The sequence below is a fragment of the Zea mays genome, chromosome 8 (genome assembly GCF_902167145.1).
Source record: "Zea mays cultivar B73 chromosome 8, Zm-B73-REFERENCE-NAM-5.0, whole genome shotgun sequence".
Lineage (NCBI taxonomy): Eukaryota > Viridiplantae > Streptophyta > Magnoliopsida > Poales > Poaceae > Zea > Zea mays.
The window spans coordinates 13,596,980-13,611,565 of record NC_050103.1 but is presented as its reverse complement, the minus strand read 5'-3'; the positions used below and the strand labels follow the sequence as shown (position 1 = coordinate 13,611,565).

Sequence of the window (14,586 nt, the reverse complement as noted above, 5' to 3'; positions counted from 1 at the left end):
TAAGACTGGCTCACCGCTAAAGGCCCCTCTACTCTAAATATAGAGGATCAAACGGTTATGTACGCTCTCCAGCATCGTTCTCTAAACAGTCCTCTAAATTTAGAGGATGCTACTGGATTTTCTATGTATAGAGTTTCTCTAAACGGTTCTCTATCCGTTTAAATAATTTAAATAACCGGTTTAGCAAAACTAAAATATGTACAATACATTTGAGAGTATGACAAATACGTATATATAAAAAATACAAAAAATAAAAAAATATTTCTAATATAGGTATTTGTGTATAGAGAATGTTGTTGAGAGAAAGAAAATATAGAGAATAAAATCTTTTAGAGAAGACTATAAAGAACGAATATAGATGATGAATATAGAGAATATGTTGCTAGAGACAACATAAACGTTCTCGTGGTCTCTACGCATATGATTACCCTCATCAGTGGCCGACACATCAATGGAAGCATATGGGTGGTAGCTTCTGTATTTTTTTTTTTTTTTTTTTGATGTTCATTTGTGACAAGTGGGTACAGAAAGTGGCGTACTGGTACGGTCACGGGTGGCCACCGATTTGGCACTTTTGATTTTTTTTTTTTTTATGGCCAGCGTAGGATGGGCTTTTTCTCTCTATGGACAAGTGTCTCACAAAGTTTACTCGTTACAACCAGCGAGGGAGCTGATTCTACGAAACAGTTTCCACTTTACTCTTCCATTTCACCGGTTCATACTAGCAAAAAGTGTATACTTCGTAAAGTGTCTGTATTTGAGACAACCCGTCAGAATTTTTTAGATGTCCGCGGGTCTCGTCAATTTCCATGCGCAATACCGACAAAGCCAAATAAGTCGTATTTGATGTGAAAAGCTATGTATCTACTACATGCATGATGTAAAGGATCGTGATCCAAATATTTCTTCACAATTTTTTAAAATTTTAAATAATTTTTAGTTAAAAAATAAATAGATATAGTATCTGATCCTATTCTGATTCGATCCTTAAATTTTATAGGGTCAAGTTTAGATGCCATTTTCACCCTCTAAGCACACGACCTCTAGAAAACGCACACACAAAACAGAGCGTGGCGAATATAGTCGTGGGCAGGGTGAGTAGGTTTATAGAATGTGGGCATGTGGCAAAGACATCTGAATCCGTCCTGCAAGAATCAGTAACAATTTGGTTCCATAAAAAAAAGTTTTTAAAAAACACTTCAGGTCGTTGTTCGTATACTTTATTAGCTTTTGCCAACATGCTCATGTTGAACCTACAAGCCAAAAGTGCATCCACTATCTAGTGCTTTCAAGGTCTGCTGGTCAATCCAAAGCAGGGCGGATCCAGAATTTTTCTATGATCCGAACTAAATCTATCAAATTTTATTCTCTTTATTTTATCTTAACTATTTTATACCATATTAAATAAAGACTTATATATAGTTACATGAATTAAGTCCTGGACCACGGACCGGGTGGTCTAGGGTGTAGATCCGCCACTGGTCCAAAGTAAAGCAGGAGCAACTGACTGTTTATTTAGCTTTAATCTATACCAACTTCTACTAGTTGTACAGTGTTTTTTTGTCTTTATAGATTGCATCAGTCTAAATAACCGGTTTACGTGTGTACAGAGCTAGTAGCAGTCCAGCCGTCCAGGGTTTGAGTTTGACAGCGAGTGAGGGCCGCATGCCCCGTGCCGTGCAGGTGCAGCCGTGGTGTGACGATGGCCCAAAACGTCCAGTCCAAGGGTTTCAACTTTCAACCGCGCTACAGGAGGACACGAGGGGTACCTTCAGGAGCCTCATCACCATTTTCAGTCAGCCGCCTGCCCCTCAATTCACCGCCCCTGCCCCCTGTTTGTCTCGTCGCTGCTACCCACCCATGCTCCCCCCACCACCATGGCCTCGACCTCGTCCGTCTGGTCGGTGTGGATCGCCCTGTCGCTGACGCTAACGCTTGCCTCGGCATCACCAGCTGACGGGCAAGGGGGCGGAGGAGCACACTGCCCGCCCGTGCTATGCGGCGGCGTGGAGATCGCCTTCCCGTTCGGGATCGTCCAGGAGCAGGCGACGGCCACCAACTGCGGCGGGATCGGGTTCCAGGTCCGCTGCGTCAACGGCACGCCGTACCTCGGATACAGCCGGTACGACCACTGGCTCCAGATCCTCAGCGTCTCCTACACCAACGCCTCCTTGCTCGTCGCCGACACCCACAAGCTCGAGAAGCTGGGAGCCTCGGACGGCGGCGGCGACTCCGCCGTCTGCCGCATCCCCGGGAACAACAGCTCCACCAAGGTCGCCCTCCCGTTCTCCATCAGCCCTCTCAACCAGGACCTCATCCTGTACAACTGCACCAAGGCGCCGGCGCCGGCGCCGGACGAGGAGGGGCTTGTGGAGATGACGAGATGCGGCAACCGCACTTTCGCCCGCATCGGAGGGCGTTACGGCGAGCCGGACGACGACGGCGGATACTCCTTGGACGGCTGCGGTGCCACTGTCGTGCCCGTGCTTGTAAAGGACGATGGCAAGGCGAACGCGAGCGACTACGAGCAACTCATAAGTGGCGGCTTCCTCTTGACATGGCAGTGGCAGACAAGTAAGCTTCCTCTTTGTACTGAATACCTATTATTAAAAAAAATTTACCGGATGTCACCTGATACTCCAGCAGGAAATTAAACCGACCAGTATAGCCATATAGAGACATCGTCAGAGTACTGCACCTGCACTAGGCCTATACCCAAAACTAAACATTTGATCACTTATCGTTTAACTAATTGGTCAGCCTAAACAACCACTCGATAATAAACAGACAAGATAGCTACTAAAACACTCTAATCAGCCGACTGAACAGTACCAGTTTTAATGGAACGTATGAACGAACTAGACTAACAACGACCCTTATATTTAGAAAAAAATGATACATTATTCAGTTATTTATTCTGTAAATAATGTTTCACAAAACTTTGCTACTTGACTTGGAGGCTTGGAGCCGAGCAGCGTTGCCTGGCCCAGCCAGAGATTGCAGACCCAGAGGTTTGTTTAGTTGCCGTCTTGGCCGGAGTTAGACAGATTTGTCAGTTAGATACTCAGGTTTGTCATTCTTCAAACAAACAAGCACTAAGTGTTTGAGACTAAGGTCCTGTTTCAATCTTTTCAATCTCATTGGATAAACTTTAGCTTTCTGCTAAACTTTAGCCATATAAATAGCTCCTTAGAAAGTTTAGACTAGCATATTGAAATAAAAAACACAAATGCCTGCTTGACTGAGCCGAGCAGCGTTGCCTGGCCCAGCCAGAGATTGCCAGGTTTGTTTGGTTGCCGTCTTGGCCGGGGAGTGCTGGCCTGGCCAGACAGCTCGGTCTAGTTCTAGGCATTTAAAATTGAAACACCTAAGATTGCTACCTGGGTCAGACAGATTTGTCAGTCTTCAAACAAACAAGCACTAAGTGTTTGAGACTAAAGGGGTGCACTAGAACTAATAGTTAGTTAACTAAAAATTATTATTGGAATTAGCTAGCTAAAAAATAGCTACCTAACTATTAACTAACTTACCAAAAATAGCTAATAGCTGAACTATTAGCTACGGTGTTTGGATGTCTCAACTAATTTTAGCCACTAACTATTAGCTCTAGTGTATTCAAATATCCCCTAAGATTGTTTATCTGGCAGGCAAATGACTAGAAGGGCTCCAACCAAGCTAGCGCTTAAATCTGCCTAAAGCTTCCTAGTCCTAGGCATGCAATTCAACGCGTTGTACCTTTTTTTGAATAGTCATAGTATTTTTTTCTCGTGTTAAAATTCGATGCTTCGATACATACGTGTGTTATACTATTATATGACCATACATAATCATCCACCATCTCCATTTGTTCCATTTTCATGCATGGGTCAAAACAAATCCTAAAACAATGTTGTTTCGTCTATCGCCGCCTAAGCATCGCTGACCACTTTTTAAAGCTAAGGTTATAGGTGCAACTATTTTTTCCCCTCACCGATAGTCTGGTCTGGTATTTATTTATTACCTAATTTAGGGAGTATTTGATATCTATGGACTAATTTTTATTCCATCTATTTTATTCTATTTTAATTACTTTAAGTGATGGAATTCAAGTATTCCAATTTGGGTGTGGATCATTAGTTACAGTTCAGACAAATGGAGCCTTGATTGAAGCTTCCAGTCAAAGAACTCGGAATTTGACCTTCCATTTCATCGGTTCGTGCTAGCAAAAAATACACTCCAAACTTAGAAGTCCCTACATTTAACCATCATATTCTTTAGCGTGTCTGATTCTAACAATTTCCGTGCACAACACTAACAAAGAGAAAAGGGAAATTCAACTAACCCCCCGTTTGGATCACTGGAATTGAATTTCATTCTAATAATAGTAATTTAGTCATATATCAATTAAGCTAATTCGCTTTTATGCAAAATATTTTTGTATACTATTATTAGTAAGATGTCGAAGATATTTATGTGCTACATTTTTATTATAGAGAAGTGGGACGAAGAGTATCATGTAAATTATAGAGTAGAAACAAATTCTATTAATGCACAAAACCATTTCATATCCTCCACCCTATGAAATTGAGATAGGTTTATATATGAACTTTGGAAAGTTGTGGTATGCCAAATTCCAAACTAAATAAGTTACTTTATTGAGTGAATTCAAATTTCTTTAAAATAAAGGGATGCAAACGCCTCGTAAAATAAAAGGTACTCCCTCCGTTTCTTTTTATTTGTCGCTGGATAGTGCAATTTTGCACTATCCAGCGACAAATAAAAAGAAACGGAGAGAGTATCGTATTTGATGCAAAAAAAATGGACAGTCTTCTTATACCAATAAGGTGTGTATCCCAAACAACCTATAGAAAACATACACAAACAAAGTATAGTTATGGGCAGGATGGGTAGTGATAGAACGTAGATTCTAACAGATATTTTTTCTAGCACGAGCATAGTCGCCCCTATCCAAAAAAAGAAGAAGAAGCTATTGCCACCTTTGCAAAGCACCGCTTCCACTGCTAGGAAATGGACAGAAACGCGTCTGTTCAATAAAGAATTTGATGCCGGCTGTTGTCAATACACTTTCTTGACCTTTCCAACATATTCAGGTGCACTATCGGAAACTGCTTTGTCGAGTATCTGAAGCACTCGATAAAGCCTGAAAAATATTCGACGAAGGCTTTTTCAAGTGTGACACTTAGCAAATAAAACTCGGTGAACTCTACATCGGCAACGACTTTTTTGCCGATTACTTTTAACGGATAATCGGTAAATACTTTGTCGAGTGTCACTCGATACTTAGTCACGGCGCTCGATACTTAGTCACGGCGCCCGGCAATGGTAACGGAGTTTTTGAAGAGTGCCCACAAAGTGGCACTCTGCAGAGCGCTAATTACTTGACAAAAAGCGAGATTCCAGTAGTGTTGGAAAGATGAAACTACGAGCCAAAATCAAAATTCATCTAGTGTATCCGTCGATCATCTTTCCTATTGGAAAAAAAAACAAGGTCTGTTAGCCTCCGTCGAGCATTTGGCACAAAGCGGGGGACGAGCTTGTTGGCCGACAGGAGCGTTCGTGCCTATCCGGAGGCCAGAAAGATTATCAGGGGACAGGGGGCGCGCACGGTCACGCGTCACTGGCTCGCCACTGTCGCGTGCGCATCGTCGGGCACCTCAGGAATTCCCGTGCGCCGATGGCGACGGCCGCGTCCAGTCAAAGGTTTCGGCCCCAGTGCCCACGCACAGGACGCGCGGACTCACGATCTATCTCCCTTTTCCCATCACCTTCACCACTTGCGGTGCCATGCTCCCATGGTTGCGGCTCCGTCCTTGTCGCGGCGCGGCTCTCCCTCGTGTCCTGGGTCTGGATGGCTGCATGGCCGTGGCAGTGGCACTGCCACCCGGTGCCACCCGTGACGCTCTGCCCCCCGACGCGACGCGGCGGCGTGAGCATCGCCCTCCCGTTCGGGCTCGTCCCCGACCACGCGATGGAGGCCAGCTGCGGGGTGATCGGGTTCCACGGCGTGAGGCCACCTCGTGGACACGGCGTGCGGCGACAGGACGCTGGTCGCCGTCGCCAGGCGCCCCGCCGTGCCTGGCAGCTACTACTTCTTGGAGGGATGCAACGCCACCGTCGTGCCCATGCTCGCGAGGACCGGCGACGTGGACCCAGCGAACTACAGGGAGTTCGTCCGTGAGGGATTCCTCTTGACATGGCAACTGCCGCCGCGGTCGTCGCCGCCATCACCAGCCGGTAAGCTCGCGATTAGAATCTAGCTTGGAACTGCTGCTACATAGTATAGCATAGCACAGAGAGAATTGCACTCGTTGGGCACTGGTCTAGAAAAAGTGTCAACGGCTAGCCAGCAGGCACCACAGCCCCGGGCTGTCAGACTCAGACGACCACGAGAACATGACAACCCAAACGGCCAAACCACCACGGTGTTCGCCCGCTGATTCCTGATTCGTGCTTCCCAACCGCGGTGGTCGGTACGCGTTTTAGCTTAGCCGCCGCCGCCGCCGCTTTGCTGTACGGGGTCCGGGGTCGGCACCTCGGCGGAACGGAAGTCAGCCTGGAACAGAAATAAGGAAGTGTTTGGTTTCTAGGGACTAATTTTTAGTCCCTACATTTTATTCCACTTTAGTTACAAAATTATCAATTATAGAAACTAAAACTCTAATTTAGTTTCTATATTTGTCAATTTATATACTAAAATGGAACAAAATGAAGGGACTAAACATTAGTCCCTAGAAACCAAACACCCCCTAAGTTCAGAAAGAAAAAAGAGAAAAATAATACAGTACAATAATAATCAAACGCTTGCAGGCGTTGACCACGACCGGTCAAAGGCGTTCTCCCCTTCATCATCATATCCGTCATCCGGGCGCCTCGCTGGCTTGTTCCATTCCGTCTTCGGGTCCGGAGGTCGGAGGTCCTCCCTGGCCGTACTCCGAAATCTACCCACTCCCTCCGGCGCCGCTGCAGTGCCACCCCTCCATCGGTCCATCCCCAATCCGCTATGCAACCGCTACTCCTACTGCTACTCGCTTCCTCCCTCCTCCGGCCGCCTGCGGCGGCCAGCGCGGCAGACTCGTCATCAGGCTGCTGGCCCAAGACATGCGGGCACCTCAACGTCACCTACCCGTTCTGGGTGGAGGAGCCCGGGCGGGCCCCGTGCGGACCGCCGTCCTTCCAGCTCAAGTGCAACGGCAGCGGCGCGTTCCTGAGCATATCCGTCTACCAGGCCTACCAGGTGCTCGACATCTTCCCCGAGAACAGCTCCTTCCACGTGGTGGACCACAACCTCCCGCTCGCCACCGGCTGCCCGGCGCCGACGATGAACATCTCGCTCTTCTCGCCCGGGACATTCGTCTTCAGCGGGCTCAACAGGGAGCTGCTCTTCCTGGGGAAGTGCACGGGGTTCCCGCCGGCGGAGTCGGCCGGGTTTCGCAGCCTGCCTTGCGACAACAGCTCCTTTGTCCGGCTCGGCGACGGCCGGAATTTCTCGAGCCAGGGCATCCAGGGCGGCGTCCCGCACGGCTGTCTCTTCACAGTGGTGCCGGTTCTCGGGGCTCCTGATGGAAATGGGGACGACGACGACTACGTCGCCAGCATGAGGAATGGGTTCCTCGTGGATTGGAAAGCGGTGCCAGGGGATTGTCCCAAGTGCATGGCACGCGGCGGGGAATGCACGTACGGCGGTCCCGACGCCGAGTTCGCCTGTGATTGCTCCGGTGGCAAGTGCGGTGAGTTCAGGAAATTTAAAACGCGCAGCAATTTCGACTTTGTTTTTTGTTGCAAAAGCAGCAATTAGTTTGCTAACCTGGAAGGAGTAAAGTTGGCCTATCCCAAATAGTACCAAGAGGAGGCAGAACACACACTGACACACACACACACACACAAATCAGAGAAGTTCAAGCACAACTTACGGAGGAATGCTGTACTCCTGCTCTCCTAGCAGTAAATTAACACTTCACCATCACTTCCTTTTCTCGACCAAAACCAGTAGTTCTTACGTCATGCGATACAACTATATATGCATATCGTACTTACGAATTTAATAACTCTGCATTGACCATTGGGGTGCCAAATACGGTTCTGCTAATGCCATAAAGTCCCCATCGGGAACCATTGAATAATAACAAGTTAACAACAGGTCGCCTTCATACAGTTTAGCGTGATCGGCTACATGGAATATAGAATGCTGATTGGGAAGAAGTTTGTCCTGCTTTTATGCAGACAGTCTTCTTCGACTGCAAATTATTTTTTGGTTGATTGGTGCAAGTTATTCCATTGAGGCCCACTGTATTATAGTCAAACACATTGGTTGAAGTATTCAACTGTACTACTTGAAAAAGATGCCATGCCAATGGTCCTTATCCCTATTTTTTTCTTCTAGTGATAGCTGGCTAGAGAACTGTTCTAGTATTTGCCAGCCAATGCACTGTATTTTTCTAAGCAAATAATTCAATTTATCTGTGTGGAATCAAGCTTCTAAAGCTGATATCAATGATGTAGTGAATTTAAACGGGGAGCAATCATACCCGTGTGATGTGACTGTCTGTTTTCAACTGCACAGCAGTGATGTTAATCACCCCACCAACAATTATTGTGACTAGTGATCATGTTTTTTCACCTGGACAAAAGGTAGAAACAAACAAACTGGACTACTCTGGATGGCATGGACACAATTATTTGATTGATTTGATATTAATTCACAAGATTCCTTGTTGTTTATTTTTAAATTTGCGAAAGGGCCTCTAGCTGAGTTGGTTAGGTGGTCTGAGTAGCACTCCTCAGGTCCTGGGTTTGACTCCCCGTGGGAGCGAATTTCAGGCTGTGGTTAAAAAAATCCCCTCGTCTGTCCCACGCCAAAACACAGGTCTAAGGCTCAGCCTCGGTCGTGGTCGTTCTCATATGGGCTTCGATGCCGCTGTGTATGGGTGGGGCAGGAGTTCGGCGGTTTTCTCGACCTGTGTGAGAAGGTCTTCTTCTTAATTCAGTGCCAGGGGGCTGTCTTACCCCCGCAGGTCGAGTTTTTTTTTTTTTTTTGAATTTCATGTTTCCTCGCTGGATCATATTGCTCCTGCGTGCATTTTGTAAGCATGATGTTTGAGGTGTCTTAGTATAAGTGCTATTTTCTTCCACCATGACTTCTCTTTTCTGGCTTCTCTGCAGACTGCAGAGTTAGTTTGCACAAGGATTTGTTTAGTACTTTCTAGCTACAGTTTTCTGAGGGGTATTTTTTCTAACCCTTATCTAATTGCATCTTTGGTTCTATCTATGCGGAGAACCTACTGCCTTACCCTTTTATATTCTTCTGACACCAGAGAGTTTACCCTCTAGTTATCCCTGTTTTATCTTTTCTGCCATTTCATGGTGAATATAGTTTGGGCCATCAACCATGACTAACGGGTTTTATCACTCTTTGGGCAAGTCAAAGTCAATGGTAGTAACCAATACCAATGCAAGAAAATTCTGTCAAACAAGATACTGGGTTATCGGTTATCAACCCAATTTAACATGTACCAGTTGTGCTTCAATCATGTTTTTTGATCTTATCTGAATTGTTCCCTGGTGATTAGGTGTTAGCGGAGACCCCCCTTGTTTTTGGCGTACCCTTTTTTTTGCCCCATCCCTCCAGGTGTGGTGTTCGTGCGTAAGTTGTTAGTGTGTATGGCAGTGTTATTAAAACAATGTTTAAACATCAAAACTCTAATTAAAGGTTGAAACCGTGTTTTGGCGTTCTAAACTGTAAAACATAGTGTTTCATGCATTTTAGACCATTAGCTACTTTTGGGTCCAATCCGGCTTATGGGTGAAGTTTTGGTAAGCCACTAACCTCTTGTTACCGACTCCTAGCTGGTGAGTCCGTAACCTTGGTTTCGTGGTGTCCTTCAATGGGGAGTGGAGAGGGAGATTGGAGTGGCGCAAGGTGTATGGAAGAAGAGGGCGCTGATCACCCAGATCTCCTGCGCCGGCGTCGTGCCTGGCCAGGATGATCCCAGGTGATCTCGCCCAAACAAAAGGGAGATCTTATTCCTGGTTCATTATTACAGCTGATGCCCAGTCGCCTTTATAGCCATAGGTGGTCTGGATCATCTCAGGATAGACATATCTACTGCTACTATTCAGCCACATAAAAAGGAACTAACCTATTATTTAGGAACTGCTACTATTTAGCTATATAAAAAGGAACTAACCTATTATTTAGGAACTGATTAAACAGAAACTATTCCTGACCTATCTCTTCTCCTAATTAGTCGCTGGTCTCTTTTCTTGGCGCCTCTTTCTTATTTTTGCGCCTTGTGAATTGGCGGCCCACAAAAGCATCTATAACACCTCTCTATTTTGGTATTTAACTTCATGTTATTGTCTGAAATTATGACATATTGGTATTTTTCCTATGTTGTTTAAAACTACGTTTAAACTTTGTTTAAAATGTTTAAAAGTCAAAACTTCACCCATAAATGTTTCAACGTTTTATCGTTTTTGTCTTTGTTGTTGTCATTGTTTTTTCTTCTTCTATTAATGGAATGATACACAACCCTCCTGCGTGTTCAATTAAAAAAATGTTTCTTTAACAGACGATGTTCCTGTTTTCGGCAGTTACTGAGTTACCGCATAATCTATATGGACAAACAATTTTGATATCATCACTGTGGTCTAAAAGTCAAGATTGTTATTTCTTTTACTTCTGACAAGCTGATACTTAGTGATGTTTCTTGCTATATGGTACCACCTTCAATTAAAAATCTGAAATCCAACAGTTGCTGCATTTTCTTGTGCCGTCTTTTTCAGATTTACACCTTCAATTTCTTACCATAACCATTTATACGTAGACACCTCATTAAGATTTACTCCCTCCATCTTGTTATAGTGTATTCTAGAAGTTTAGTACAATTAAGAGAGAATACAAAAGACAAATATACCCTTCATTTTCTAACCAGATGCTATCATCAGCGTGATTAATGGAGATTGGTTGATAAATGGCAAGTAACGATATAATACCTACCAAATTTGTGCTACTACTTAATGTGATCTTGTCCCCTAGAATGCTTGAATCAATGTTATCAAGTCGCATCGCAATTAGCCATCCTGTCGGTACCCTAGACTCAACTAGGGGCCACAACTTATTAGACCAATTAGTTTTCTGGTCACCTGATTAGTAATCGACTAATCACCATTAGTTGGACGACTAGGGGGTGGACGATCGGGAACAACTAGGGTCGACTAGACGATTTAATAACATTGGCTTGAATGCACTATATTATATGATGGAGGGAGTAAGTTGTAACATAGCTAGTATTCTGCTTTTGCATAATGTCTCTGGAGATCAGAGAGAGAGAGAGGTTCAAGAATCGATATATATCCTGCTCTGATAATTGGCCATTCTATATGGAATGGGCAAATGATGATGGGTCCGGACCAATATTTAGTAGAAAAATTTGCGTGCATGCAGGCAACGAAAAGATTGTGGTTGTCTCCAGAACAACATTTAATTTATTTGACTTTGGCTGTAGGACACTGAATTTACAGGTCTATCATGAATAAACACTGCAAATATTTCTCTTAGGCCCCGTTTGTTTCCTTTCATTTTGAGGAATTGAAATCTTACTAATAGAATAGACTATTTTTTAGAATGTAACATTCCACCACTTTCCAAAGTTATTATATAAGCCTATCTCAAATTCATGGGGTGAGAGATGGAAATTGATTCTATAGATTTACATGCTATTTTTCCGATGTACAACTTATAGTACACTCTTCTACTTGCGCCGCTATAACATAAACGTAGTATATAACTATCTCTCTCATATGATTTAGGATAATATATAAATATATAAACTTAATTAGTTTTATCTAAATTATAATTATTAAAATAGAATTCAATTCCAACGAAACAAACGGGGCCTTAGTACATTTACGTGGTACAGGCTTATGTTCTCATGACACACAGAGATGCAAAAAATGGTCACTTTTGCTAGACATCGAATGCTGACGAGCACCTCTGTGTTTAGGCATACATCTCATTTTTTTCCCCTGGACAGTTTCTTTTCATTTTCTATCAGACTTTATTCTGCTCATTTGTACTGTCATATCTTCACTGCCAGGGCTATAGACGAATCTAATCTAAAAAATATTACATTTGAATCAACAAGCTATTCACAGTTAATATTCTTATGCAGGAGGAAACAGCAACAAAAATAGGATACTCGGAATTGGTGAGTATCAACTATCAACCCTGAGTCTGCATTTCATATCTATTACATCGGGTCTCATTGCACTACCGAACTTTGTAGCATCTTATGTTGCAGAATATGTATATAGGATCAATTGGCTACTGCATATTGCTAACGTTTGTTTATTACACTGTCATCGGCAGTTTGTGGAGTAGCAGGAGGCGGTCTATTGGTAGTGTCAGTGTGCTTCTTTTTTGTCTGGCGCAAGCACAAAAGAAGGAAACAAGCAAGAGCACCGAATGGCTGCATGCGTAGCGAATCTTCGATGCAATCGTATAGCAAAGACCTTGAGTTGGGTGGCTCTCCACACATTTTCACTTACGAGGAGCTTGAAGAAGCTACTGATGGATTTAATGACTCGAGGGAGCTTGGTGATGGTGGTTTCGGAACTGTTTACAAAGGTGGGAATAGTGAACACTGAAACCCCTTTTCATTCTTAACTCTGCAGTCTGCATCTATTGTTTCTACATTAACAGATGAAGCTGGGAACCATAGGAGCTACGCATAAAAACATTATTTATCCTTTTTTTTTCATTGACTTCAATGGCAGTTGACAAGAGGTGACCCTTCTATTCTCCAGGGAAACTCCGGGACGGGAGAGTCGTTGCGGTGAAACGCCTGTACAAGAACAACTACAAACGGGTGGAGCAGTTCATAAACGAGGTAGACATTTTGTCCCGCCTCCTCCACCAGAACCTGGTCATCCTCTATGGCTGCACATCCCGTAGCAGCCGCGACCTCATGCTCGTGTACGAGTTCATCCCCAACGGAACAGTCGCGGACCATGTCCACGGATCCCGTGCGTCGGAGCGCGGCCTCACGTGGCCTCGAAGGATGAGCATCGCCATAGAAACAGCTGAGGCGCTGGCGTACCTCCACGCGGTCGAGATCATACACCGTGACGTGAAGACCAACAACATACTGCTGGACAACAGCTTCCACGTGAAGGTCGCCGACTTTGGGCTGTCGCGCCTGTACCCTCCTGAAGTCACCCACGTGTCGACCGTCCCACAGGGCACGCCGGGCTACGTCGACCCGGTGTACCACCAGTGCTACAAGCTGACCGAGAAGAGCGACGTGTACAGCTTCGGCGTCGTGCTGGTCGAGCTCGTGTCCTCTAAGCCAGCCGTCGACATGGGCAGGAGCCACAGCGAGATCAACCTGGCCAACATGGCTCTCAACAGAATCCAGAACCACGAGGTGGGCCAGCTGGTCGACCCTGAGCTCGGGTACGAGACTGACGGTGAGACGAAGAGATCCATAGATCTCGTGGCTGAGCTGGCGTTCCGGTGCTTGCAGCTAGAAAGGGATTCACGGCCGTCGATGAAGGAAGTGGTGGAGGCCCTGAACCGTATCAGGAACGGGGATTCACTGGAGAATAACAAGACGGACAGGAGCTCCTCGTCTCCTAAGGAAGACGCACGCCTGCTGACGAGTAGCATACAGTACTCTCCTGACTCGGTAATCCACAGATTCCATAGCCAATCAACCACGCACTCGGCAGCGTCAAATGCTAGCGGGTGAGATAGATACCCGGCCATGTGTGTATATACCGATCCTGAAGAAACGAAGCCCTTACCAGACGATGTTTGTGTACAGTGTAGAGATCTGCCAATGAGCTGATTCATCTGGGTGAGTTGTTTCTTTTCTCTTTTGTTGACTGGTTCGTAGTACAATGTATACAGTCACGCTGTAGCCACAGCAGGAGCTTGGCATAAATTAAGACATTATTAGGCAAAGCAGTAGAATCAGTGTCAGGCCAAAATTGTACTGTAGGAACTATTTTTTTCGTTTTGACGAATGAAGGGGGGCTCTGCCGATGACAGAAGTAGAGCTACACGAAATAGGAAGGAATAAAAGCTGTATACTTCGTACTCTAATTGGCTGAGAGGCCACCATTTGGTTTCGCGCGTACGTTTAATAGCCTTGCTGTAAGGAAGAGCAGACTATATATGCCTGTACATATGCCAGAACCGAGCAAACTGAATAACACTCCTTTCTCTCAAACTGAATATATGCCTGTAACAGCACGGGTGGAATTTATCTCAAAACTGTTACCAGAACTGAGCAAGGAAGAGCAGACTTCAGTTCTATTTGTTTCAGATTATAATCTCTCCAGATTATATAATCTAGCGCAAATAATCCATTAGGTAAACAAACAACTAGATTATGGGTTCAGATTATATAATCTAAAGCCTAGATTATAATAATCTCATAATCTCCTCAAGAGTAGCTTATTTGAGATTATTTTGGCAAAAGAATCACTATCTATGGTTATGTAAATAGAAATTACAATATATAGCATCCTTCTTTTCTCACCTTAAATATTCTCACCTTAAATAAACAAACAAGGGTATTGTTG

At 44.7% G+C, this 14,586-nt stretch overlaps 1 protein-coding gene across 2 annotated transcripts; it reads left to right on the top strand.

Annotated features, from left to right (window-relative positions):
* The first annotated feature begins 1,868 nt into the window (after nt 1-1,868).
* On the top strand, nt 1,869-14,203 carry LOC100381711 (putative WAK receptor-like protein kinase family protein). Of its 2 annotated transcripts, none has more exons than NM_001174519.1 (4): nt 1,869-2,574; nt 12,171-12,206; nt 12,368-12,625; nt 12,805-14,203. In NM_001174519.1, exons 1-4 carry the CDS (start codon nt 1,878-1,880, stop codon nt 13,746-13,748), a joined length of 1,935 nt encoding a protein of 644 aa, NP_001167990.1. In that variant the 5' UTR covers nt 1,869-1,877; the 3' UTR covers nt 13,749-14,203. The 2 variants fall into 2 exon arrangements, with proteins under 2 accessions (NP_001167990.1, XP_020397795.1); XM_020542206.3 differs by lacking the exon at nt 1,869-2,574 and adding an exon at nt 6,743-7,727 and having other exon boundaries at nt 12,805-14,130.
* The last annotated feature ends 383 nt before the right edge of the window (nt 14,204-14,586 follow it).